The 26,515-nt window shown below is 41.7% G+C and overlaps 1 protein-coding gene across 3 annotated transcripts; it reads left to right on the plus strand.

Moving 5' to 3' along the window:
• Positions 1-1,766: 1,766 nt before the first annotated feature.
• LOC136000040 (feather beta keratin-like) lies at positions 1,767-25,463 on the plus strand. Of its 3 annotated transcripts, XM_065653714.1 has the most exons (3): positions 1,767-1,808; positions 21,431-21,544; positions 25,146-25,463. In XM_065653714.1, exons 1-3 carry the CDS (start codon positions 1,776-1,778, stop codon positions 25,461-25,463), a joined length of 465 nt encoding a protein of 154 aa, XP_065509786.1. In that variant the 5' UTR covers positions 1,767-1,775. The 3 variants fall into 3 exon arrangements, with proteins under 3 accessions (XP_065509786.1, XP_065509787.1, XP_065509784.1); XM_065653715.1 differs by lacking the exons at positions 1,767-1,808; positions 25,146-25,463 and adding an exon at positions 21,021-21,088 and having other exon boundaries at positions 21,391-21,748; XM_065653712.1 differs by lacking the exons at positions 1,767-1,808; positions 21,431-21,544 and adding an exon at positions 24,663-24,836.
• Positions 25,464-26,515: the final 1,052 nt, after the last annotated feature.

Consider the following 26,515-nt stretch of genomic DNA (forward strand, 5'->3'; position numbering starts at 1 on the left):
AAACCATCTTTCCACGGGTTCAGTGAGGCTTCAGCTAATCACAGGATCAAAGTGATGCGGTCTATAAAAAATGTTTTTTTGCCTTTGCAGTTGCTGTGTGCAATTTCTAGCATCCTAAGTCACCTCTTTAAGCTCAGTGTCAGTAATATAACTGAAATAGGACAAAGCACAATGTAAGCAGATGACTAAACTGGAAAGCCAGAGGATAACAGATCTAAACTAAAGGCAGAATGAGAAAATGCACACATGAGCCTGCCTTTCACAGGTGCTGAGCGCTTGCAGCTCTCATTCTTTTCAGCTGGAGCCAGACAACACCCAGCACTTGGGCTGGTCAGCTCAACCCTCAATTTGCATCTTGAGTTTCCTTTGCTACTTCTTTAAAATACTCCGTGCACACTATGGCTGAGTTTAGTATGTCCACCGTTTCCCAGACCGGTATGAGTTACATGGATGTGTCCATTGGGAAGAATAGGTATAGGAGTATTTTGGGGCACACCGTGGCTCAGGTCTGGCAACCAACTGGGGGGCAATTTTCTCAACTGCTGCCTCCAGCCTCCCTGTCACCTCTGCTGGTAGAGGTGCTGCAGTGGGTGGCTCTGCCAGGGCCACCTTGGAGGGCTCTGAGGCTCCCACAACGGTTTGCTGTGGGTAGGTGGTGAGGATGGGCCCTGGGAAGGTGACGACAACAGGTGGTGGGTATATAATCACCCGGGAGTCACCGCAGGCCACGACGCAGGGCTCGTTGCTGCTGGTGGCCAGGGGCTGGGGACACTTTGCCTCGCAGGGGCTGTTGCATGCCAGCTGGTCAGAAGCCATCGCCTGGCTGTGGTAGAGAGGTGCCTGCAATTTATTTGCAGAATTAGAAAAAACCACCACCACCACACACGAAACCCCAAACCAAACTAAAAAACCCCACCAAACAAACAAAAACCCCAAACCCCACCAAAACCTGTGCACTTGGCTATTGAGATTTCTCAACTTAGCTATAAGAGATATTTAGACAGAAATAATTTGGATAAAGACAGCAGTGTAGTTCCTTTCTTTGTATCTGCCACCTTTTACTTAGTCTGCATCTATTTGTCCTTTCTATTTTGCTGCTTTAAGCTTGCTCTCTTCTGTTTCTGTGGGAGCAAAATTCCTCCCCTTTCTTTGCATGCCACCTCCAACACAGACATCTGCTCTAAAGCCTCCCTGTTCTTTGTAATATTTCCTGGAGGCAAGTTTGAACTTGTTCACACGGCGTCTCTTTTCCTCCCACACATGGCTTCTCAGGGCAGTGCCCAGAGTCTGCATTTTACAGGTGGGCTGTAAGAGGGTAAGGGATAAAAAAAATCTGGATTTTCAATAGCTTTGGGTATTGAGTAATTTTTTTAGCAGTCTGCTTCATTTCCTGTATTATTTTCCTTGAAGATTTCTGTTATTATCAGGCAGTAAAATGTTCCACTAAAATACAGGAAAATGAAAGGCTAAGAATAAACGGGGGGTTAAAAATACCAGTTTAATAACTAGGACACATCATTTAAAAAATATATATATATGAGAAAATTGCAGTTTCAGCTTGGGTACAATGCATACTTAACAGTGTTTATTTCTTTCTTTAGATGAAATCTTCAGATAAAAGCTAGTTCTCCATGGTATACCATCACACTAACATTTAAACTTGTAAAAGATATCTTATAGTGATGAAGAAGAAAAAAATTATTTTGCTCTCAGTGAAGTCCTGTGTGCTGCACTATACTAGAACTTCTCTCCTTGAGAGCATTTGGAAGACGAGGATGGGACATAGCAGCTTTGCAGCACTCCTCACAGTAAGTAAACATAAAATGCAGAATGTGCGTAATTTGGAACTAATCTAAAATCAGTAAACCTTATCTATGGAGAAGTGGTATACAGGATCCTAAAATATATAGCCAGCAACACTTTCTAATATATAAACTATTATATTGTCGAGCATAAAGTAAAAATATCCTGAAAGCTATTTTCTCCGCATTCAGAAGCCAAGTGCTGTTTTGCACCAGGTGGTAGCAGCACATTGGCACAGGGGAATGGGCAGGACAATGACCTCTCTGATTTATTTACTTGTCTCAACTGTACTCAGAGGAAAGCAAAAGTATCCTCAAATGCATCATTCTTGGGGGGGAAGAAAAAAAAAGCACATGCATAACATTTTTCCCCAAATACCCTTAGGTTAGAACATAGCTCTGACCTAAAAAGATGCTTAATTTCCTCAGTGTAAAAACACATTAAAATATGAGCAAATTAATATTTTTAATTATTAGAAAGGAAATGTTATTTCTGCAGTTACATTAAGTAATAGTATCTAACTGCCACCTGGTGTATCTTCTTGTAACTCCAATTAAATTAGTTATGGAGGGACAGATTATGAACAATAGCAATGCTACACGTAACTAACTTCAAATAACAATTTTACTTCAGTAGTTACCTATGAAATGCACCCCCCACCCCACCCACTGAATCCCCTAATCACTCCATGTGTGCAAAACCAATTCTAAAACATATTCTCAGAGCTCTTCTGAAAATTTCAGAACGAGGAGATTGAAATTCTGAACTCTCCCATAAAATTAGCAGCCCAAAGGAGTCTTGAAAAGACCTTGTTTTATTTTTACATCTTTTATCCAGCATAGAAAACAATAGTAAGCATATTTCTATAGATGTCTCAGAGTTAGAATATTTATGCAGGATTTAGTCCCAATTTTACCAAAATTCATGCTAAAACAAAATAAACCTGAGGTTTTTATAGTTGTCAAATCAGACTTACTCAGCGTACCGGAGAGAACAAGTCAAAAGAAGTAGTGAGAAAAGCCTTACACAGAGAGAGTATTTATACCCTTTGTCAGATTGCCTGGAGGAGCTGAGACACCCTTTGTGTAAAGGGCTTTAATTACTCATGAAGCAAACTTTGTTGCATGTATTAGTCCTGTAGCTGCTGTAATTGTTTTGCTCACTGTTTATCATTATCTAAAGCTGAGTTAGGTAATAATACAAAACACAGCTTGTAACCTGCAAGTCCTTTTCATCTTGAAATTTCCTGGTTTTACTCCACTGATTTCATTAAGAATTTAAAATGTACTAAGAATTAGTAGACTTGTAGTGGCTCATCTTTGATAAAAACATGACTGCACAGGGAGTCTCAGAGATGTTGGTGGCACAGTGTGTCAGCACACATGAGATTTATTTTCCTATTTGGAAATGCAAGCTAACAGCTAGTATTTGTCCCTGTGCCTAGATAAATCTCTAGAAACACAGGGCTTGTTCTTCATCTGATATGAAGTTAATGAAGTTTAGAGGTATATTCTTCCCTAAGACACAGGAATTATCTGTTGCAAAAACTTTAAAGAGCAAAGCTATCACAGAGTTATCTTTTAAATAAAAATGAAGCCACCTCCAATTATTAAGTTTAAAATGAGGAGTTGATTAAATAAAAGTTTTATGTATTTTATTCTGCATGAGGTCAGAGCAGTTTAAATCCACTAGGGCATTATTACTATTAAAATAAAATAATTTTCATGTATGACATACTAACAGATGTTTGTGAACTACTTTGAAATCTTGTTTCTTGATGTCTCCAGAATATTCCTGATAAACTCCACAGCCCAGGGGATCTTTAGAGGTACCTCTTAAAATAAGAATAATTAATGTCATAAATGCATCATATCATAAACAGCATGATGGTGGTGGTTTCAATCCATTTAAATGTACTTGGCATTTTAATGCATGAAGCTTCCCTGAAAGGGAAGAGTGGAGTGCACTGAACTGATTTCTGGGAAGAGGAGTTTGACAAGGTCATCCTGGTGGCCTCTGCCACCAGAGGGAGCCTCCGTGTTCATGGGATCCTCCCACTGTGCACAGGGGCAGAAGTATGTCCATTAGTACTGGCTGGGGTAGCGGTCAGCCTGTTGGCATGTGCCGTGGAATTATAGAATGTCCTGAGGTGGAAGGGACCCACAAGGATCACCAAGTCCAATTCCTGCCCCCGCATAGGACAACCCCAAAATTCATGGCAGAGGTAGCCTCAGGTTTTCATGATTTGGTCCTAACAAGGTAGGATGAATGTTGTATATGTCAGAGGAGCTCACAATTCAGCTGAAAATACGGAATAGATTTTTTTTTTCTCTAAGATTTCAATGTCTCTTGGTTCTAACTCTTTGGTAATTTCTAACTGGAAGACTTCTTTCCTCCAAGGAAGCATTCCAAAATTACTATTTCAAAATGTGTGTCAAAGCACATATAGTGAGTATGAAGTTCACCCCTACAAAAGGATTCTAGCTCAGCACTCTGGATTCTCCTTTCAGTTGATCTTTTGTGGCATTTGGGTGATCCTGCACAGAACTAGCAACTGAATCCTGGCTGTCATATTAAGATGCAGCCCCTTAACTGCAAGGTAATAAACCCTTCAAAATTCTTCTGTAATGCAGCAATAGCATACAGAATTTCCTTTCCCCTCCCCCAGTTTTTGTGTCATGCTCTAGAGTGACTAACAAAGGTAATAAAGGCAATAAAGGGCAAAGAGTAATGCAGACTGCATACACCACAATACAGAATGTTAATATTGTCAGCGCCTATTCATTTTAAATTGTTTTAGAAAATTATACACTTGTGTAAGTCATGGACAGCATTATTAATGGCTCTTGCCTAGCTAAGATATAGTTTATGTGGTCAAACCAGTTATGTTTAACTTCAGAGTACAGAAATTTTGTTTGTGAAGCTGAGTCAGGAGCACTTGCTAATGAAGAAATTACCAAAGGAAAGTGCTTGGGGATGGATGCTCTGCTGATGAAGATCTGCAACATTTATTCTCTTCACTTCAAAGAAGGTCTGCTTGCTTACGTCATCTGAACACATATTATATCTGCAAGAATTCTGCCCACTAGGCAAATATGAACTGAAATATAGGACCAGATCAGTAGCAAGAGTTAATACTGTGTTGGTGTACAGAACCACGTTTTTACACTATCAGAAACTCTGGATTTCTGATTTTATTCAAATTACAAGTGAAAGTTGAATAATTAAAAATTTGAGGCAGTGATTTACGGTCTAATTAGGACAATGCCAGAAATTACCTTGATATATCTCTTCTAGGGCCGTACTATTGCCCAACACTAGGCGTCACCTACAGCTATTATCATAATACAACCATTTGCATAAGCAACACATTAATAAGTGTTTGTGAAACATTTTCAGTCCTCAGAACATTCCCATGGTGTTTAATTATGCAGGGTGTTTCCAGAAACACCTCGTAAATCCTAAATTATGGCAGAAGAAGCATGATTTAACAAAACTCTACAGCTACTGAAAAAAACAACAATTCATGGACTGAGTATATGGTGGGGTGAAAGATGCTCTTCTCGAGGTGTATTTGCCACCTCAAGAGAACAGATGTTTTTCTGAAGGCCTTTTGACGACATTTAGTGGGTAAAATGGGAAATTTTATTGCATGATGACCTCATGATGTGTGCAGTTGCTGGTTAGATCCTTGCTTTCCAGGCTTGTCAGGACCCCACGAGTACAGAGGGCTGGGGTTTCCTGGCTTTTCCATCTCTTCACCAACACATTTCTAAGACTTGGCAGACTAGCAAAAAACCCCACTGAATAGAGTAGAAGCAGCTAGAAGGGCACTTTTTAATCCCCTTCTAGCTGGGATTAAACTAGATTTTGAATAATGAAAAATGACAAAGAACTGTCAACAAATGATCAGTTGGCATGATAAAGGAAATACATGTTGAATGAGCACAGAAGGAAAGGGAATGAAGGGAGCAGGACAGAGGAGGACACCTCCCTCACCATGTGCTGACCAGAACTGTACTGAAACATATTGTAACACAAGAAAATCAAAATACTGGCTTGTTCAGAACAGGAAAGCAAATTAAATGATTTAAAGGATGTAAAATCTGCCTGGAATATACCTGTGTTGCATGTTCTCCCTGATCACACTGGGGGTTTTTTGTTGTTGTTAATCCTGTTCCTTGGTGTGTAGGTAGAAGCCAGAGTCATGCAGAGGGGTTTACAAGACGCTGAGTTAACCCTGTAATATTTGGCCTCCACAGCTCCCTCTGGTTGTCCCAGATGACATTACACAACCTGCCTCACTTTCCCTTTAAGTCTTGCATTTTTCTTTATTTTTCTCATCCACTTCCCAAACACCCACCTCAGCTCTTCATTGTACAACATTAGGCAGCAGCACATAGGTAGAAGTTTCTAGACAACTACCATAAGTGACCACAGCTAAGATTCAACTGGGGGATAGATGGAGCTGCCGGAGACCCCCTTTGAGTTGGTGTCCTCGGAGCAGTGGGTATGCAGTTGAAGACTCTCCTCCTTAGACTCGCCACCTAAGGAACATTCCCTGGGGATTGAGACACCTCAGCAACCTGGTAAGTGATTATCTGGGTACCCTCGAGAGTCCTCACTTTGACACAGAGCGGGAAGATGTGAATTCTGAATGATCACTCTAGTTTTGGGATCTGATCTCCTTGAGTTTGAGTCGGTTGTGTAGTAATTGAACTTCTAACAGGTATCCGAACCTGTGTTGTATAATGTTATTTGAGTGCTGAAAAATATAGTGCATATAGAAGGTGTTGTACAGCCTTCACAAAGTTCTTTGAAGGTTTTGCACTCAGCCTTAAACAGAATATGTTTAACAAGTGAATCCTTTTCCCCCAGGGGAATCCCACACATTCATCTCAAATTTTAACGACAATTTATAACATGGAAACCTGAAGTTATTTAATCAAGGACAAACCACAGGAATGTAAACAAACTATGCATGAGAATGAATGAAGTATTTTTAGCAATCTGTGGGTGTAGCAGCTAAATCTGATGTGAGTCGTCCTGTGTCCTCCCTGGCAGACCTCACACTTAAAGAGGGTGAGAAATGCTGTCCAGCACACAGACTTCTGCTCCCACATACCTGCCCTGGGGTCTGACTTTTCACAGAAATTGAAATACTCAGAGCTCAAGGACTAGAACTAATGATGACTTCATTAATTAAGTATTATGAATGAAGTTTTAATGCACACTTTAAAGTTATGTTGGTACCTCATACTTGAACTTAAGGAGTCTGATAAGATGTGGTTTGATTCATCCCATTTGTTTGTTCCAACGTTTTGTGCAGGAAAAGCAACCTCAAATTTGAGATGAGGATTTTGAACTTGCTTCTTTTAAAGTAACTGTAGGTGTTTTTGCTCAAAAGTTCCTTGAGAGGGGAGGCCAAAACCTTGAGATGAACAATGTAAAAGAAGTTGCAAATTTAGGAAATAAGTAACGGACAAGAATGCAAATAGCAAGTGGACTATTCTGGTTTTGTACATAGGAGAAAAATTACACTCGCTGTCCTCGTATATGTATTTCAAAAGTGTAGGTGTTGCTCAACATCCGGATATCTAAATCTGAAGGCAGAGGCTTAGTTTTGCAATGCTCTGCACGTGTACAAATTTAATTAATATTTATGAAGCATTCTGAAAACTTCAGCAATATTTGTTTTTACTGAAAGGATCATACAGGAGCTATCTGAAGCTGAGTTTGATTTATGGAACAAGAAAATGCAGATTTAATTTGCAGACTCCAAGAACTTGAGTAGATTAGTATGGAGAAAATATCCAGCAGATGGGGAAGGCCGTTGTAAACACAGTCCCCTGGAAATTACCATGGGGAAAAGGTCTCTGCTTTAAAATCTTGTGAGGTATTAATAACAGCTTTTGTCTCTGACTTAAAGGTGTGAACTTAGGTGTAATTTTTCATGGATTTACTGCTACAGGTCCAGCCAAAAATTATCCACTTATATTTGTTCCTTCCCCCCAGTATTTTGAAAGCACAGAATAATGAGGGAGGGGGAAAAGTGATTGATTCTTCTGAGCCACAAAACATACATAATTAAAAGCCTAATCACTCCTCTGCTGGGTCCACATTGCCCCTTGGGGAGAACATGAGCACATTAATGCTCAGCCTAATAACTCATTAGTCCCAGCTATTACTGTGTGTTGGCCAATATATATATTTGCTTTGCACTGTTAAGTTGCACGTATCCACATTACAGATTCTTGTTGTGCAACTCGTCCCAATGAAACAACCCAAAGAGAGGGTTATACAGCCCTGCTGCTGCCTGTACATGTTTGGTCAGTGATTTTTGTCCTAATTTTGGGGAATAGCCAATAGGCTAGGAAATTCATTCTGGTACTTCAATTAATCCAAAAATCTTAATCTGCTGTGCAGGCACCTGCACTCCTGGCAGCCTGGGAAGGAGTGTGGAGGAGGCTCCATGGTGCTCCATGCTGCTGTAGCCAAACAGATGTCCATTAAATGTTCCAGAGGTGGACCGGCCCTGCACTTTGCAGGGCACAGCACCCTCCAGAGACAGCAGCAACCTTCTTCCAAGCAGAAATGCAGTTTGGATGAATTATTGAAAAATGCAAATGTTAATAATTATTGGGTGGAGATTTATTTAATGCTGGCATGGGTGTTGATTGTCAGGAAGGTCACAATGCCACTTACGGTGGGACTCACAAGTCTTCAAAAATAAAGTGTAGAGAGAAAAGGAAAACCAAAAAGTGCATGCTGCATGACAATGTTTAATGGGAATGAGAAGCTGAATATACTTGTACAACATTAGGTGGATAGGATATAATCAAAAGAGTTCCAGGACTTCATGAGGGGCTACGATGAATCTCCAGTTACATGATTCTGCATAGGTTGCTCATTTTTGATCAGAAATATTTTACAAAGAAATCTGCTATTACAATTGCTTGAAGTTATTTTTGGTTTTGCGCTGGTTTGCATCAAATGGGATATAGGAAGAAAAATAAGCTAGGAGATGGTTGCATTGTGGGGTCTAAGCAGAAATAAAGCACAAGAAAGACTTACAAATGCCTAATATTAAGAAATGCCAAGTAGAGTTGATTTTTTCTTTTAATGGTAAATTCTGGTTCAGCAAAATATACAAGTGAATATAAATTTTGATAACAATTCAGTTTTGAAACCAAGATTTTCCCTCAGATATTTTTGAAATACTTTTTGCTTTCTGTTTTGAGAGTAAATGATAATAAAAAGTCAATATTGGCACAAAAATTTTAATTTATTGAAAGATACATTTTTATCAAACTGAAAAGATATTTTTGAAAATCTTGTTTCTTGGAAAAGTCATTATTTTAAAATTTAATTCTAATTTTGAGTAAGATCAATAGTGAAATTTGTAGTTTGGAATTCTAGTCCTCATGCAGGTCTAGTGCCAGGAAGCCATGTTTTTATTGACTCCACTGGGAACTGTGGGAGCTCAGCACTTCTATAGTCCATCATCCATAAACTTAGTCATGATCCGTCTTACTGTTCAGTTCTGCTTTTCACTTAATCCACAGACATCCATGTTGGATTTAGGTTGGCCTGCCAGTTTTATAGCAAAATGGTTGGGATAAGTGAGCAGAAAAAGGATTACAGTTTCCTGCATCAGAAAATGGTAATCCCGATTTACACGCTGTCCCAGAACCACACACGGCCCTAAACTCAAAAGATCCTCTGGAACTGAGGAAGTTCCTGATATCAAACAACACAGTAGATCCCACTATGGTTTGCTGAGGGAAAGTGGTGAGAGTTGGGCCGGGATATATCACAGAATATGGTGGCACGTCAGGGTCCACTATGTCCACTATTGTATCAGGGTATTTTATGACACAGGTCTCATTGGAGGTGATGGCAAATGGCTCTGGACATGCCACCCCTGGTGGCAGGCAGCACTCATTGTAGGGAGACATGTGACAGATCCAGACCTGAAACACAGGAGGAGGAAAGGGGGGAAGGCAGTCGTTAGTCCAGCAAGGAGTTTACATATTAAATATCAAGATTTTGGGAAGACAGGATTGCATGCTGGGCATCATGATTGCTGGCAAGAAGGGCAATTACAAGGTGCAAATAATCCAGAAGGTAGTTAAATGTTTGTCCAGTTTCCTTTTTCTATCCAGTAAGTCGTCTTCTTCCTAAGTAACCCTTTTGAACTTAATTGTTTCAATATCTGATATTTTCCAGATCCCCACTCTTTTAAGCCTAAAATGCTCCTGTCCTTTTGTTTCACTTCGCTTCTTCCCAGGATTTTGAGTGTGTTGCATTGCTTTGTCTCCTACTCCAAATTCAAAACCCACTGAAAACTGTAACCCCAACTCAACTCCTGTTTTAAATTTCAATTTTAATCCTCACAGCACTGGCAAAACCAAAACATGGGGGTGAAGTAATTTACCTCGTCTCACCTGGTTAGAAGTGGAACAATATGATCTGGAATGAAGATCCACCCATATTTTATTAGTCTCATAATTATATCACCTGGATCACGGTATCTTATCTCTGAAATCACACCACTCTTTAAAACTACACCTGATATCAAGGGCAGATTTTCCTTGGCATTGTATAATTATAGATTAACAGGCCATCCTTGCCCTGAATTGTGCCCACACTAATTAGGCAAGGCAAACAGATTGAGGGGCAAGTCATATTTTTTTTCACTTTATCATCATGAAACTGATGCAGAAGAGATTGAGGGCTAGCAGAAAGGATGGGCCTAAACTGATATCCCAGACTAGTCCTCACATTTACTCTAGGAGTCTGTGGGAGAGACAAAATTCGAGTGAGATTTCTTGTGTCTCCAGCTAAATGTCTCATTTTAGCCACTCGCCATTGTTGCCTGCTCCAATTCTCAGGGCTGCATCTTCAGCTTTTTCCAGTTGACCCTATGTCTTTGACTAGAAGGTAAGAAAAAGACAGCAACAGAATATTTTCTTCCACTAAAATGCGGGATCTGAAATGGCTAGTTCTGCCTTTGGGGAAAGAATTGCTACCACAGATAAGTCTAAGGGTAGGGATCCTTGAGTGGTGCAATGCAGAAAAATAATTTGTCAAAGGTCATCCTAGTCCTCATGAAAGAAGGTGAAGAAGGAACACTTGTACATTCCTCCTGGTTTGAAATTCAGCACTATATTTTAAACAAAACCAGCAGTAAAGTGTTTTTTTTAGTAAGAAAAATGTGAGTTCCAATCTCTGTAGGATTTTGAAAATATTTAGGACAAGTTCTTCAACTGTTAAAAGACAGCGTAGCTTCCCTGAAGACAGCTGAGGGTGAGAACATAATAAAAAATTATTCTTTTCAATGATAATTTGTTTAATGAAATCTAAGTCTTTATAATATGAAAAGAATACTTGCTAGTATGAAATTATTGAGAGTCTTTAGAGTTCTAAGGTAGTTTTATATGCCATCCCTGGTTTAAATGAACTGCTCTCCTGAACACTAATGTAGTTTGCAAACCTCAGCTTTGACCTGTGAATTGTAAAACTTAAATTGACTTAAAACTAAAGGACAATACAAAATATATTTCTGGAACAATAACCCCATGAGAGTTCTTAAGTTCAATCTATCATTTGACAATATTTAGAAAGCAATAAGTAATTGATTGAAAATTGACTTACCCGAATCACCAAGGAGAAGAGTTTAAGAAAAGTGATTAGAAGAGTTCTACGTAGCAAATGCTTTTATACACTTAGTCAAATTGCCTGGAGGATGTGACACCCTTTTTGCTTGGAGTCTTAATTAGTTGCAAAACAATCTTTGCTGCATGCATAACTTCTGCAAGTAATGAAACTGTTTTGCTCGCTGCGTGTGTTTGTTGCCTATTGGATCTTCACATAGTGTGCTAAATGCATACTACACCCTGCAGGCAGGATTCACTTTGCCATTTCATGGATCAAAAAGAACTTGATATAATTCTTTAACCACATTTCAGTTATATCATGAGTTGATCAAGCATTCTTTTATTTGCATTTCTTTCCCTCAAATTCAGCCTGTGAAAAGGATTCAAGGGAGCATCAGTAGCACCATTTACTGTCAGGGAACAGGATTTTATTTTCATTTCCCAAATTTGACATGTTGTCCAGTGTGGAGGAGAAAAATTTTAATTTGAAATGCTTTGCAAGGCATTAAACTTAATAGTATACAACTGTTATCCCTCTCACTGAATATTTACGGATGAGGACAACTCAATAAATTTGTAGCCATTTTCCCAATGAGACTGGTCATCTCTGCACAGGATTGTTTCCTAGGGAGAAAGCTCTATGTTATCTAACATTGACTTCAGTCTTTACAAATAGTGCTTGCATAGGATTTAAGTGGAGCATGTGGATTTATTTCAGGATCTCTTTGCAGGGTTTGACCATGTTGCAATTAAAGGCAGATAGATGCCACCCACATTTCTTTTTTTCGCCACTGACTCAAACTCAAGTCACAGAGCTGGGTGGTTGTTGTTGTTTTGTGTTTTATTTTGGTGTTCCCTTTTCTTTTTCCCCCTTTTTTTTTTCTTCAGCTTTTTGACCAGTTTGGAAAGGGCAATATTATAGGAAAGAGAAGGCTGCAATGGACTGTACTCTGAAACTGGCGTTTCCATCCAGACTGTGTTTTTCTGTGACATTACTGAGGTGAAGAATGAGGTGCAAATAAGTACACAAAAAACCCCTCTGTCCTGATAAGAACTTAGTTTAACACAAATGAGAGATATAAGTTTCATATAAGACTACCAAAAAATCATAGAAAATGGGGGCTGTCAGTTTGTGAAGGTTATTATGAATGAGCCAGATGTATGTATTTAAAAATATTTTTATAAATGCTTTAAAGAGGGAATCAATGTGACAGAAATATCATGTTAAAGAAGGAGAGGAAAATCAGGATTCACATGGAAACAGATTTCTGAAAAAGCTACCAGTTAGTGCAGCTAGGAGTTTTTTTGTGTAACAGTAACCTGACACACCAGTTCATAAATCAGAAACAGTTTTTTTCAAATACATAAAAGGTATTCTTAATTAAAATCTTATGGTAATATCAGGGATAGGGATCATTTACATATTTGGGGACACACTTAGGAAGTACAATACAACTCACTGTGTTCCTTTAGCATACCTGATGCACAATGCTTTGTCTGCATAGAGGACTGGGAATCAGTCTGAAATCTTTTGTTCTGTTAACAAGTTCCCATAAATGCCATGAGATTCCAGGGTCTGATGGTTTCTTTAAGACGGTGAAGTTTAATGTGGGTCTAAAAAGCTTTCTAGGACTGGAGTAACTGAGAAAAGTGATCCAGCTGAGATGACTCCCTGTTCAGAAATGCACCAGCTGCTCTGGAGAAGGTGAAAATCAAAAACTGAAATACATTTTCTGATTAAAGTAGACATTTTGAGTGCTCCAGGCAAAAGGAGAGTAAAGGCAGGTGGGAATGTCCTAAGATTTATCTTTATACTTAATCTGCCTGAGCACTGCTCTGCCACTGGGGAGTTATGTAACCTTAAAGCTGTGCAGCAGGATTCATCTGACTCAAGAGTCACATATATATACATATGTATATATGGAGATTCATATATGTTTATTTTCATTCAGAAATCATTTAGCACGATTCTGGTTCTTGTATTTTAACCACAGATAAAGAGATTGATTGTATCAATATAAAATTCACACAACAAGCTGCTTATAAGCCAAGTGAAGATAAACCTGAAAAACCTGTAAGTAAAAAAACAAACCAAAACAAAACAGTTTCTAACTGATTGTGAACCACTGTAGGCAGTGTTCTTGGGGAAGAAAACTGTTCCCTGCAGTAGATCTCTTAATTACTAGAATTGCCGCAGTAGCCCAGTTCTATAGACAAGGCAGCAAGACACCCTGTGATGGTCCAGGCATGGAGCCCTGCAGCAAGAGATCCCTGCAGGGTTTGTGCAAAGGAGCCTGAGAACGGTGTTGGCTATGGGATCACAGCTCCTCCCCTGTGTTTAGGTGAGCTGAGTGGCCCTGGACATCACCTGGATCAGGACAATGCCCCATGGAGGCTTTTCCACAAGCACTTGGGGCAAATTGCATATGGTCTTTAATAAACATCACAGAAAGATAGCTAGAAATGCCTGGCAAGAAAGACCACAGCTGCTAACTATGCTCATCTTCTGTAGCTGAAGCATTTTGTGCCATTAATCCAGGTTTAGTGTAACTCATGCTCCTCTTATGGGCCTTGTCTTCTGTAAATACTGTCCCAGAGACTGCTCAGTGCTTCATGTTCAATGCATCCTCTTTTTACAGCCCCTTGTGCCATAGGACATTGTGGGATGCCTTGAGACTTTTACTCTCTTTGCAGTTTTTGGGCACTATATAAAACGCTACCTTGCACTTCCCTTGCCACTTAGTTTTTCATTGCCTTTGGCAAATTTTAATTCTAGTTATTATCTAGGTTTAATAGTGAAGCGTAGAAGCTAAATGAATTGTCAGAGGTCACTTGCTGAGCAAATGGAACAGCCTGGAGTAAAACAGGCTTTCCTCATAGGCATTTATCATATTATTTATAATTTGAATTCCAGCAACTCTTTGAAGTCTTAGCAGAGATTGAATTGCATCAGACAAACAAAAGGCAAGTCCCAACGCTGAACAACAAGCATTCAAACTGATTAGACCTGAGAAACAAAAGAGAAGGGATTACTATCACTTTTACAAATGTGACATTAATGCCTACGGATTAAGGGAGGGGCTATCAGTACAGAAAAGTACAGTGAGCACTTTTTATATGTCCTGAAATGATTTTTCCAGTTTTACATAGGAAATCTATGGAGTCAGAAAGTAAATACAGACCTGAGTTTTACTAAATGATTTTAAGTGTATGCATTATATTCACATTCTCCGAGCATAAACTGAGGATTTGGTGTAACAGCTGAGTCTATAGGATGACTGAAGTATGTACAACTGCAGCTAGACCAGTGATTTGGACATGGGATCATCCTTCTCTCTGGGAGAGCCATGTTTGCAGGAGAGGTAAGAGACCTGAAATTAATTGAATCTGAAGAGATAAGTGCCCAAAAGGATTTAAATATATGGCTTCATTTTGAAACTGAAGCTGTCACTTAAGCAATCTTCAGTTACCAATGCCTGCAAATTGCTAACTAAGGAGTAATGATCTTTGTTAAAAAATAATACCCATTTAATGAAAATCCTACATCAAAAATAATCCCTTAGGTAATGGTTCGTTACCAATGAACAATTGTCTCAACAAGGATTTATCTGCTTTTCTGAAGAGAACAGTTAAACAGGGAAAAATAAAGAAAACAAATAAAGGAAAAAATAAGAAAATAAATAGGAGCCCTGTGTTGTGGGAACTTTCTTAAATTGATTGAAAGATTAAAGAAGCCTTTTGTGCATGAAGACCTAATTAGAGACCCAGATATTTTTTTCCAAGAGTAAGTTCTGCATCCTGTTTGCATGTGTCAGACTAACCTAATTTGCACATTTTCTGACGTTTACATTCTCACATTCATTAGAGATGTACAAGAGCCTAATCCTTTGCTGAAATTGTTCTCCTGACTCCTCTGAAAAGGCCTCTGGGTCTTTGTTAAGGGTCTTAGTAAAGGATCTTTATTCCTTTATCAATGTGAGGAGTTCAGCTCTTTCTGAGGCCCCTCCCCTAAATGCAAAAAACATTAGAGAAGATACAGAGGTCATGCATGCTTATACAATTACTTTTCTCTGTTTTCACATGCATAGGAGAGAGCCAAGTGAGCAAGTGCATGTTTGTGTACTGAGAAATCAGTGCTGTCTGAGGATATTCGGGTTTTCTGCAGCAAATTTCTTCAGTTGCCTGTTCTGAGAAATCTGGCAGCAGTGCAAAGCTACTTTTCAAACAAAAGTCAAACAAAAATGTAGTATGATGCAAGCACATTAAAACATAACTAGAGAATGTACATTACTAACCTTGACACAAATTTCAGGGTGACTTTGCAACTCTGTTTTAAATCACTGCAATCATGCTGGATACTTAAAATATAATAATAAGTGTTTTGCATGTATAAATCATTAATGAGAGTTTGCAAAGTGCTTTGAAATACTTTAATCCAAAACTTCCACAGGCTGTTCCCAATGACCGTCATTGCTTTGGGATCTTTACAGAGATATCCACTTCACAGGAATAATTTAGAAGATGAGGACCACAGATTGAATGAATTATTAAAATAAGGAAAATACTAGCAACTAAGAAAATGAAATTATTTTCAGAGAAAGGTAATGGAGCATGAAGCGTTTAATACTGAAATCTCCCAGTCTTCCACAAAACAAGATGGTACCTCAGCAGTGGCAGCATCTTCCCTGAAGAGGTTGACCTGCATAATTACAGCACACCAAACCTGCAACAAGTTTCTTACACCCAGCAACAAATGTAATCCCAGCATTAGGAGAGAGTCGTGTTTGCTGCTCATCAACCTTACCTAAACAACTGACTACTGAGACTGTTTGCTGCTGGCTGAGGGTAGGATCCAGCTTCTTTGGAGTGTAGGAATAGAATCATAGAATGGTTTGGGTTGGAAGGAACCTTAAGGATAATCTCATTCCAACCCTCTGCCGTGGGTAGGGACACTTTCCACTAGACCAGTTTGCTCAAAGTCCCATCCAACCTGGCCTGGAACGCTTCCAGGGATGGGACATCCACAGCTTCCCTAGGCAGCCTATTCCAGTGTCTCACCACCCTCATAGTGAAGAATTTCTTCCTTATATTTAATCTAAATCTACCCTCTTTCAGCTTAAAGCCATTGCCCCTTGTCTTATCACTCCACGCCCTTGTAAAAAGTCCCTCTTCAGCTTTCTTGTAAGTCCCCTTTAGGCACTGGAAAGCTGCTCTAAGTTCTCCCTGGAGCCTTCTCCAGGCTCAACAACCCCAACTCTCTCAGCCTATCTTCATAGGAGAGATGCTCCAGCCCTCTGATCATCTTCATGGCCCTCCTCTGGACTCTCTCCAGCAAGTCCATGTCCTTCTTAGGTTGGGGGCCCCAGAGCTGGGCACAGCATGCAGGTGGGGTCTCACAAGAGTGGAGTAAAAGGGGAGAATCACCTCTTTCAACCTGCTGGTCACAGTGCTTTTGTTGCAGTCCAGGATATGGTTGTCAGGTCATGAGCTTCTCATCAACTGGTGCCCCCAAGTCCTTCTCCTCAGGTCTGCTCTCAATTCGTTCCCTGCCCAGCCCCTATTTGTGCTTGGGGTTGCCCTGACCTATCTGCAGGACCTTACATTTGGCCTTGTTGAACATCATGAGGTTTGCATGAGCCCATCTCTCAAGCCTGTCAAGGTCCCTCTGGATGGCATTCCTTCCCTCCAGCATGTTGACTGTACCACAAAGCTGAGTGTCATCAGCAAACTGAGGATGCACTGAATCTCACTATGTCACCAACAAAGATGTTAAACAGCACTGATCACAATACCAATTACTAAGGAATGTCATTCATCACCGATGACAGGTAGACCACTAAAACCACTAGCAGTTGTGCCACTGGAGAGGGGCCTGCTCTTGAAATACACTTGCAGAAAGGGAAAACAATCTGTCACTGAGATGACTTGTATCCTGAGAAAAAATTGATTAAAATTATAAGGCTTTACCCTTCATGGTAGAAATCATTACAATGACATACAAATCCATGGAATGGAGTTTATTTGCATCTACTTGGATCCAGGGTCACCCAAGACTGTAAGGGGTGAGTGGGATCTAATACAAATGCAGTGTAGGAAAAAGAAAGGCATTATGAGACAAGGAATCATGACCTGATTTGGAGCTGATTAGTGGAATGACATACGTGACTTTGGTCTATTTATCTTAGAGGGATATTATTACTCAAATCATGGGTGTCTCAAGCCACTACTACACTTCAAGTATAATAACACAGCAATCTGCATGCATAAATCATTAATGAATACTTGTGATATGACGTTTGATCAAAGGAGGATGCAGAGCTTCCTGATAAGAGTTGTTGCCCTAGAAATGCCTCCAACACACCTCACAGTTTATGACAGATTTACAGAGAAATCTTTACTGCCCTATTAGAGAAGCAAACGAGTAGCAGATAAATAGCTCCAGACAGGAAATCTGTCTGTAGTGAAGGGCAGATTTCAGGGTACGCAAGACACTTTCCCTGACTAGCTCTTGTGGGCTGACAGCTATGGCTTTTGACACAACAGCCCAAAGATCAGCTATGTGGGGGCAAAAAAGAGTTTTTGACATCTTTGATGGCTGCAGCTTTTCACCTTGCTTCTTACTGGCCAACCCTTTAATCAGGGTTGATACCCATATAAGCATCCCAGGGACCAACCAAAGCTTGAGTGCACAACGACTATTTATCAGAAAGGATTAGGATGGCCACAAATGTCCTTTTCTAAAGAATAAAAAATGAAACACCAATTTCTGTCTAGACAACACATTGAAATAGAAGCGATTACACTATTCCAGGCTCTTCAGTGCAATGAAGTGTCATGGCAAATCTCAGACCCTTCCCTGTTTAGCCTGAAGGAGCCCACTTACAGTGGGGTCACTGGATCTGAATTTTTGCTGTGAATCTGAAACACATGTATGGCTCTAGCTCTGCAGGTAGGCAACTAAATTAGTCTTCTAGTAGAGCTGAGGAAATTATTTTTCACTGAGAAGGACATGCTGTAAAAAACAAAAGGAGAGAAGCAATAAGTTAGGATTTATATAAAACACATTTTTGTGGTAATAGCATGGACAGGCACAGAGCTTGTGGCAGCTGGCTAATGCTTTAGAAAGTGGATGGTTTGTTTTGGTGATATCAAACCTCCCATAATCCAACCTTATTTCATTGCCCAGTGCTGCTGCATTATATAGTCATAAGAATTTAGAGTAACTGTGGATCTGCTCAAGAAGTTTTATAAAGGGTTATTATTATCACACACACAAAACTACTTTTTAATGAAAAAATGAATAACCCTGGTTTCTGAAGCTATTAAAGATTGCCTACTTAGGAATAACCATGAATCTCAAATTTAAAGTGATGTTATTATGCAAGTGACATAACTATTTAAATTTTGTCATATACTTGCAATATTTTCATAATATATACACTTTGTATGTCTCAACCATTAATTAATACTTGGGCCTAACTTTGAAGTTCTTTCCTTTAAAGAAGCCAAGGGAGAAGCATCAATATTGTTATCCAGCCCTAGGGATCTGCAGACAGACACACCTCAGTGACTTCTAAATATGTAATGGAGGTAAATGAAAAACCAAGATTCTGATTAATGCTAGGTAGAAAACTTAAATGAAATATACATTTTTGAATGAAAGAACATTTTATAAAAACGTTTCCATTAATCCTGGAATTGACTTATTCCTCCTTAAAGATTACTGCAGGATGCATTGCTAATGAATTTGGTTTTTCTCCATATTGAATTCTTAAAATAACAAAAATAAAGTCACAGATCTGTGTGTGATGTTTTGTAGGAACTCTGCCGGGTGGATAATTCTATCCCTTCACGGTCATTTGATTCTTGTTTGGTGGTAGTTTTGATGTATTAGGCTCTGCTTTAATGAACGAAATTAAACATTTCTCTCTTCAGAAATGTTCCATGCAATGGTGTAAAAAATTAAGCTTCAGTCTTTATTTGGTTAGCCAAAATTACCAACTCAAATTATTTGGATGTAGTATAAATGATTGTTTGCTACACCACCTGAATGAAGCATTTGGGTTTCTATGTTTGGGTATGACAATAAATTAACTGAAAATATGTGTCCAAGCAATTGCATGGATGTCACCCTCTCGTGTTCTCAATTGCTTTAATTTCTTTCCTACAGGAGAGTTTTCTAAATGCTGTAAGTGGATGTTCTGGACATCAATTTGTTATACCAGTACATAAAACATTAGCATATTACACTTCTAATGAGGCCAGGGAAACAACTTGTCCAGTAGCCCATATCCAACACCAGATGGTGAACAGTTTCCACTGAGAAGTTCTCTGTAGAATGATTCTGGATTGCTTTAAAAAACACACAGATTTGCTGTGCTAAATTCCTACATCAGCATCGCTCAACACCTGCGGCACGTTTTCCATTGAGTTTCATCTCAGCATTTAATAGACTGGTTTTGTATCTTGTACTCTCACATTCTTCACTGCTGTCAGTACATTGTTGAGTTGTAAGAAGAGTTTTTTCTGTACTTCACAGGTATCTGGACAGTCTGATGTTGTACAATGGATTTTAACGGATATCTTGAATGTGCAATTCAGTATCTGGCCAGGTAGAAACAGCTGACCTAACTCATTGTTCTTGCACAGTTTTAACATGAATCCATAAAATCTGAAAGCTTTCAGTCTTGGCTTGGTGAGACAATTCTCAGTCTGACTGATGTCAGGAAAGGATTGTCCTTACGATTAGTTATTCCAATATGTAAAACCATATGATATCCTCCAAACACACCTCAGCTTACTGTTGGAAGAAGGGAAGGGAAAAACACTCTTGGAGTCTTTATAGAAGTTACTCCGAGGGTCAAGGGGCCAATTATTTCTCAAGGTGGCTTGAAGTGTTAAGTTGGCTTGGAAGAACACACTTTTTTTTAAACATTGTGATCATACTATGTCCTGTGTTGGGAATTAAAAGATGTTGGAGATTCTACAAAATTAGAAGGTAGTGACATAATAAGCTATAAACCATAATGTGGTTTCTGAAATAAGAGTTCATGTTGACTGACAAGTTAAAAAATTGCTACTATGTAGGGTATGTGACCTAATTAGGCTTTTATGTAAAAAAATATTTCAGTCTTAACGACAGATTCAAACTAGATATGTGATGCAATCCTAAGAAACAGAGAAAAATACCTGGAAGCATATTTGCAAAAAACATGCAAATTCTCCAATTACGCAACTATCTAAGATGTGTCTCACATAATTCTAATTTGTAAATGGCCATGCAAAAGACAAGCCAGGGACTGAAATGACAGACAGAGAGGGAAAAATGTCTTGCTTTCCTAGCAGATCACCATAAATAGCTAAATTACCTGAACCTATAGTGGAGTGTATGAAATTCATTTGATCTCTGATTACATAACATGAAACAAAACCCTAGGGTAGAATAGGCATGCCATTAGCAAGGAAGTGGGGACGGAGCATTGCAAGTACCAAAACAAAGTCTACTTCAGTTCCAGAGAGCACTTTCCATACAAGATGAGCATGTTGGTAACACACCACATGAGCAAAGGGTGCTTCTGGGCCTGGGGCAGTTTGAACCTGTATAAAAGACAGTCCAGCTGTAGGTTCCCTCAACCACTTCTCTTACCTCCTCCTCCTTGGCGAACAAGGTAAGTAGAAAGTACCTTTATCTGTTTCTCTTCTTTGTCCTTTTTCCCTGTATCTCTGGACAAAGTGTAGCTTTTGCTGAGACTCTTGCTCCTTTGTCCCGTTCCAGGCTCTTAGATCTCTGCCACCACCATGGGAGAAGGTCTTTATCTGCAGGGGCCTCTGGGAACTGGGGCTCATCAATCTCTCTTTCTACCTATTCACACTGTCCCTTCTCCTCAGCCTGTGCCTTCGCTCTTATTGAGGACATTGTGCAGCTGTACCTCACGTACTGCCTGTGCTTTCCCTGCCCTCTCTTCCAGGTGAACTTCCATCTCGCAGCCATGTCCTGCTACGACCTGTGCCGTCCCTGTGGCCCAACTCCACTTGCCAACAGCTGCAACGAGCCCTGCGTCAGGCAGTGCCAGGACTCCCAGGTGATCATTGAACCATCTCCCGTGGTGGTGACCCTGCCCGGACCCATCCTCAGCTCCTTCCCCCAGAACACCGCTGTGGGATCCTCCACCTCCGCTGCTGTTGGCAGCATCCTGAGTGAGCAGGGAGTGCCCATCAACTCCGGGGGCTTTAACCTCTCTGGCCTTGGTGGCCGCTACTACGGCAGAAGGTGCCTGCCCTGCTAAAGCCGGGCTGGACGTCCAGTGAGTGCATTGACCAGGAAGCCCAAAGCCCAGTTCTGGACTGAGGATGGATTTGCTGGCCAGATGGGCTGAGCACCCTCTTGCCTTCTTGTAAAGGTGGGAGGGAGTCAAGGTGCCAACCTGTGCTGTCTGGAAAGATGGCCAACTGATGTCTTCTTCTTCTGCTGCTTTCTCCTCTGCATCATGAGTCCCTTTTTGTCTCCTGCTGTTCTGTGCAATGGGTTCATCCCAAATCAAGCTGAGAGGTGTCCTGCTCATCATCCTGTCCTGATGTGTGTGGGAGGAAGACATGTGTCCAGTCGCTGTGAAGTGGTGCCTGACTGTCAGCTGCCTTTGTAGCAGCCTGCATCGGGTCTCTTCCACCATGCCCTGCTTTGTTTCATTCTTTATATTCATTAAAATTTATGCTGCATTGTAATTGGAGTCTTCTCGTGTTCCTTCCCTATTGGTTTGCCCAGCAAAGCTGCTCAATGGGAAATGACAGAATGACAGCATGACTGAGGTTGGTAGGGACTTCTGGATGTCATCTGGTCCTACTCACTGCTCAAGGAGGTCAGCCCAAAGCTAGTTGCTCTAGATGGGGATGGCTTTTGGATATCTCCAAGAATGGAGGCTCCATAATCTCCCTGGGCAATGTGTTCCAGTGCTTGGTGACCCTCACGTGAAAAGGTTTTCCTGACCTTCAGACAGAGCTTTCTGTGTTTCCTTTTTTTGCCCATTGCCTCTGGTGCTTCCCGTGTGCAGCACAGAGAAGAGCCATACTCTGCCCTCCTTGCACCGTCCCTTCAGGTATCGAAATACATGAATGAGGCCCTACTCCTCTGAACCTGCTCTTCCCTGCTTTCAGTCTTCCCTCATATGTGCAATGTTCCAGTTCCTTTATTGCCTGTGTTGCCCTTCATTTGACTCTGTCCAGTATGTCCGTGTCTCTCTTGCACTGAGGAGCCCAGAACTGGACACGGTACTCCCAGAGTGTCCGCCTGTGTGCTGAGTAAAGGGGAAGGATCAGCTCCCTCAGCCTACCAGAAACACTTCATCTAAGGCAGCCTAGAGCACAATAGTGTGCTGCATTAGTAAATGTGATCCCATACGTGGTAAGGGAGTGGCTGGAAGGATGGGGTTCTTTTTGAGTGATTAAGAGTGGGTGTCCCATTGAAATGTCACCTGGAGGTTGTCTGTCTTTTACATGTGATAAAGCCATCCAAAGTCGCCCACATGCCTTTGCCCTGAACACCAGACTTGTTGTATCTCTCAGCAAACGCCTGTGATGCTTTCCATGGCTCCAAGGCTTGTGTGATGTGTGAGAGATGATGCTCCAGGAGTTTTATCCCTCCACTTCTGCCCCCAGACCATCTCTTTGTACTACCCAGGCCCCGTTCTGAAGTACTCAGTAATGTTGGCAGAGCTGCACAGACACTGTCTTGGGAGTTGGAAAGACCTGTGGCCCATGACATCGGAGGGAGGGCATTTAGCAAGCCCTTTTCTGTCTCTTGTACATGAGAGGAAGGAAAGAAAGAAACCCTCTAGGATGGAGCCGTTGTGTCTTCCTGCCTTTCTGCCCTGAACTGCAGGACCATTGACACCAGGGAGGGAAGTAACCTTGCTTGTGTTAGAAGTTCGCATGTAGTTGGTGATCTACGACTGGAAAAGCTGCCTGTCACTGCCTCCCATGTGCTCTGATCATCCACAGGGTATGTTTGGCCCTGTGCACCCCATTTCTGCTTCAGGTAGAGTGAAGGGAACCTCCTGTGCCCTCCCGTACGCTGTGGAAATGCCTGTGGTGTCTTCCCCCAAATCTATAGCCCTGTCTTGTCTGAAAGACAGCTGCTATCAGCAACCCCCCTGTGCTCTGCTGCGCACAAAGTCACGCAGGAAATGCACTTTGCATCAACACTTGTGATCATGCTGTGCTGACAGCAGAAGCAAGGTGGGGATCAAAAGATTGTAGCAGGGAGGGTAGGCAGCATCTGTACCATGTGATCCCAGAGAGCAGGCTGCGGCGGGACATTGGAGCCTTTGAACAGACCCTCAGTATAGGCGCCAAGTGCAGGGCTAGCATGAGCCAGCGGTAAAATGCATGTTAGAGTGTGTGGGGATGCTTGGGAAGAAGAAAGAGAAATCTGGATGTGTACTTGTGTCCACCATGTTCCTGCTGATGTTCTCAGACCACGTGTTCTTGTGAAGAGGTCTGATGTCTCACGGAAAGCTTTCCAAGCTTTTTGCAGAGCCTGTTATTGAGTTAGGGTGTGGGATCAGAGAAGAAGTGTTTGGTAGCCTTGAGGATGAAGAAGGAGCAGTTGGGTATCCCCAAAACTGGCCGTTGGTGCTGTGCCATGTTAGAGGAAGCAGAGATAATGTGTTTTGCAGGGGAGCTTCTCTGCTTCTCAAGCATTCTTCTCCTGTTGATTGGAGGTTGCTGGAGGCTCTCTGGATAAAGCATGGTAGGGCAATGAGCATATGAATTTCTCTTGATGTTGAACTGCAGAGCCTAAAATCTTCAAGGTGTCCAAGGTGACTGGGAAGTTTATACCAAAATTTGGTGGAGTTAAGTATTAGATTATGCAATGGGTATGGTGACTCCTGTCACGGAAAATTATTTTTAAGGCTGTCCTTGTATTTTTGGATTGCATGAAAACATGCCCTATTCATGATGAGATTCCTTAAAGTGAGGCCCTGGAGGGCAAAAGAATGGCATCACCTGTCAGGGTGGGACACTCCTCATCACTCGCTGTGTCATCTGCCAATGCTGACATGTCATTTCCCCTGGAAACATTGTAGTCTCTAATACTGTCACTTGAAAGAAGCCTGTGTGACTGCACGGGGACATCACGTACAAGGAAATAAAAAAAGCAGTATTGCAGGGAACATAAGTAGTGTCTTCATTTACTAAATTACAATGCTTTGCATGCAAGATGAGCTTGCTGGTAAACACATGTCAGGCACAAAGGATGCCTCTTGGCCTGGGGTGGTCTGGACCAATATAAAAGCCAGTCCAGCTGCAGGCTCCCTCATCCACTTCTCTTGTCTTCTCCTCCTTGGTGAACAAGGTGAGCTGCAACCATCTTTGCCTGTTTCTTGTCTTACTCCTTTCCCACTTTGTCTTCTGGTCTGAACTGAGTCTTTACCTCTGTGCATCTTTTGCTGTGATCCTTGCTCCTCGATCCTGCTCCCAGCATCTCTGTTCTCTTTGCCACATTGTGGGGAGGTGTGAGAAATTCTTGCACTCTTTGCAGGAACCTATGGGTACCGTGCCAGGAAATCCTCTCTTCCTCCCTATGCAGCCTGTCCCTTCTCCTCAGCCTGTGCCTTTTCTCTTGTCGAGGACGCTGTTTGGCTGCAACTCACATGCTGCCTGTGCTTTCCCTGCCCTCTCTTCCAGGTGAACTTCCATCTCGCAGCCATGTCCTGCTACGACCTGTGCCGTCCCTGTGGCCCAACCCCACTTGCCAACAGCTGCAACGAGCCCTGCGTCAGGCAGTGCCAGGACTCCCGGGTGATCATTGAACCATCTCCCGTGGTGGTGACCCTGCCCGGACCCATCCTCAGCTCCTTCCCCCAGAACACCGCTGTGGGATCCTCCACCTCCGCTGCTGTTGGCAGCATCCTGAGTGAGCAGGGAGTGCCCATCAACTCCGGGGGCTTTAACCTCTCTGGCCTTGGTGGCCGCTACTACGGCAGAAGGTGCCTGCCCTGCTAAAGCCGGGCTGGACGTCCAGAGCGTGCATTGACCAGGAAGCCCCAAGCCAGATGCCGGTCTGAGGATGCAGCTGCTGGCCAGGGTTTCCAGATGGACTGAGCACCCTCTTGCCTTCCTGTAAATGAGGGAGGGAGTCAAGATGCCAACCTGTGCTGTCTGGAAACATGGCCAGCTGACGTCTTCTGCTGCTGCTGCTTTCTCCTCTGCATCATGAGTCCCTTTTTGTCTCTTGCTGTTCTGTGCCACAGGTTCATCCCAAATCAAGCTGAGAGGTGTCCTGCTCATCTTCCTCTCCCCATTTGTGTGGGAGGAAGACGTGTCCTGTTGCTGTGAAGGGGTGCCTGTTTGTCAGCTGACTTTGCTGTAGCCTGCACCTGATCCCTTCCACTATGCACTGTTTTATTTCATTCTTCAGTTTCATTAAAATTTATGTTGCATTGTAATTCGAGTCTCCTCCCGTTCCTTCTCTCTTTGGCTGCACAGCCAAGCTGTCCAGAGGGAAATGTGATGCAATGGAGGGGAAGAGGGTGGATGAATAAGGGGCTGTGGTGAACCCTCCTCATCCTCGTAGAAGCTGAGTGCCCTCAAGGTCCATGATCTTTGGAGGAGACATGGGGCAGTTTGGGGGTGTGTGTTATTGTCTGAGAAGCATGGCCTTATCTTCCCCAAGGGACATGAAAGCAACAAGTGATGTTGGAGACTGGCTTCCAGTTGATGAGGCAAACCATTGATGGGCTGGAAGACATTTCTGTGCTGTCTAACACCCACCTGGCCAAGGCTCTGATTGCATGTTACCACTCAGAATGTGTCCTTCACTTCTCTCCTCCAAGCACTTCTTCCAAACCCCAGGTCTTGAGGGAGTCCCAAATGAGTTAAAGGGCCATGTGACACCCAGCTCCACTGTGTAAAAGGAAATATTGTTCTGAATTTCAATGTTGTTCTCATTCCCTCCCTTCTGTGGCTTGTTCCTCCAGTCAGAATGCTTTGCTCCTGGCCTTACAGTCCTTCTTCTGACAGAGCCAAAGACTACACTTGTGCACTATCCTGGGTTT

Source organism: Caloenas nicobarica, chromosome 31 (genome assembly GCF_036013445.1).
Source record: "Caloenas nicobarica isolate bCalNic1 chromosome 31, bCalNic1.hap1, whole genome shotgun sequence".
In the NCBI taxonomy this organism is placed as follows: Eukaryota; Metazoa; Chordata; class Aves; order Columbiformes; family Columbidae; genus Caloenas; species Caloenas nicobarica.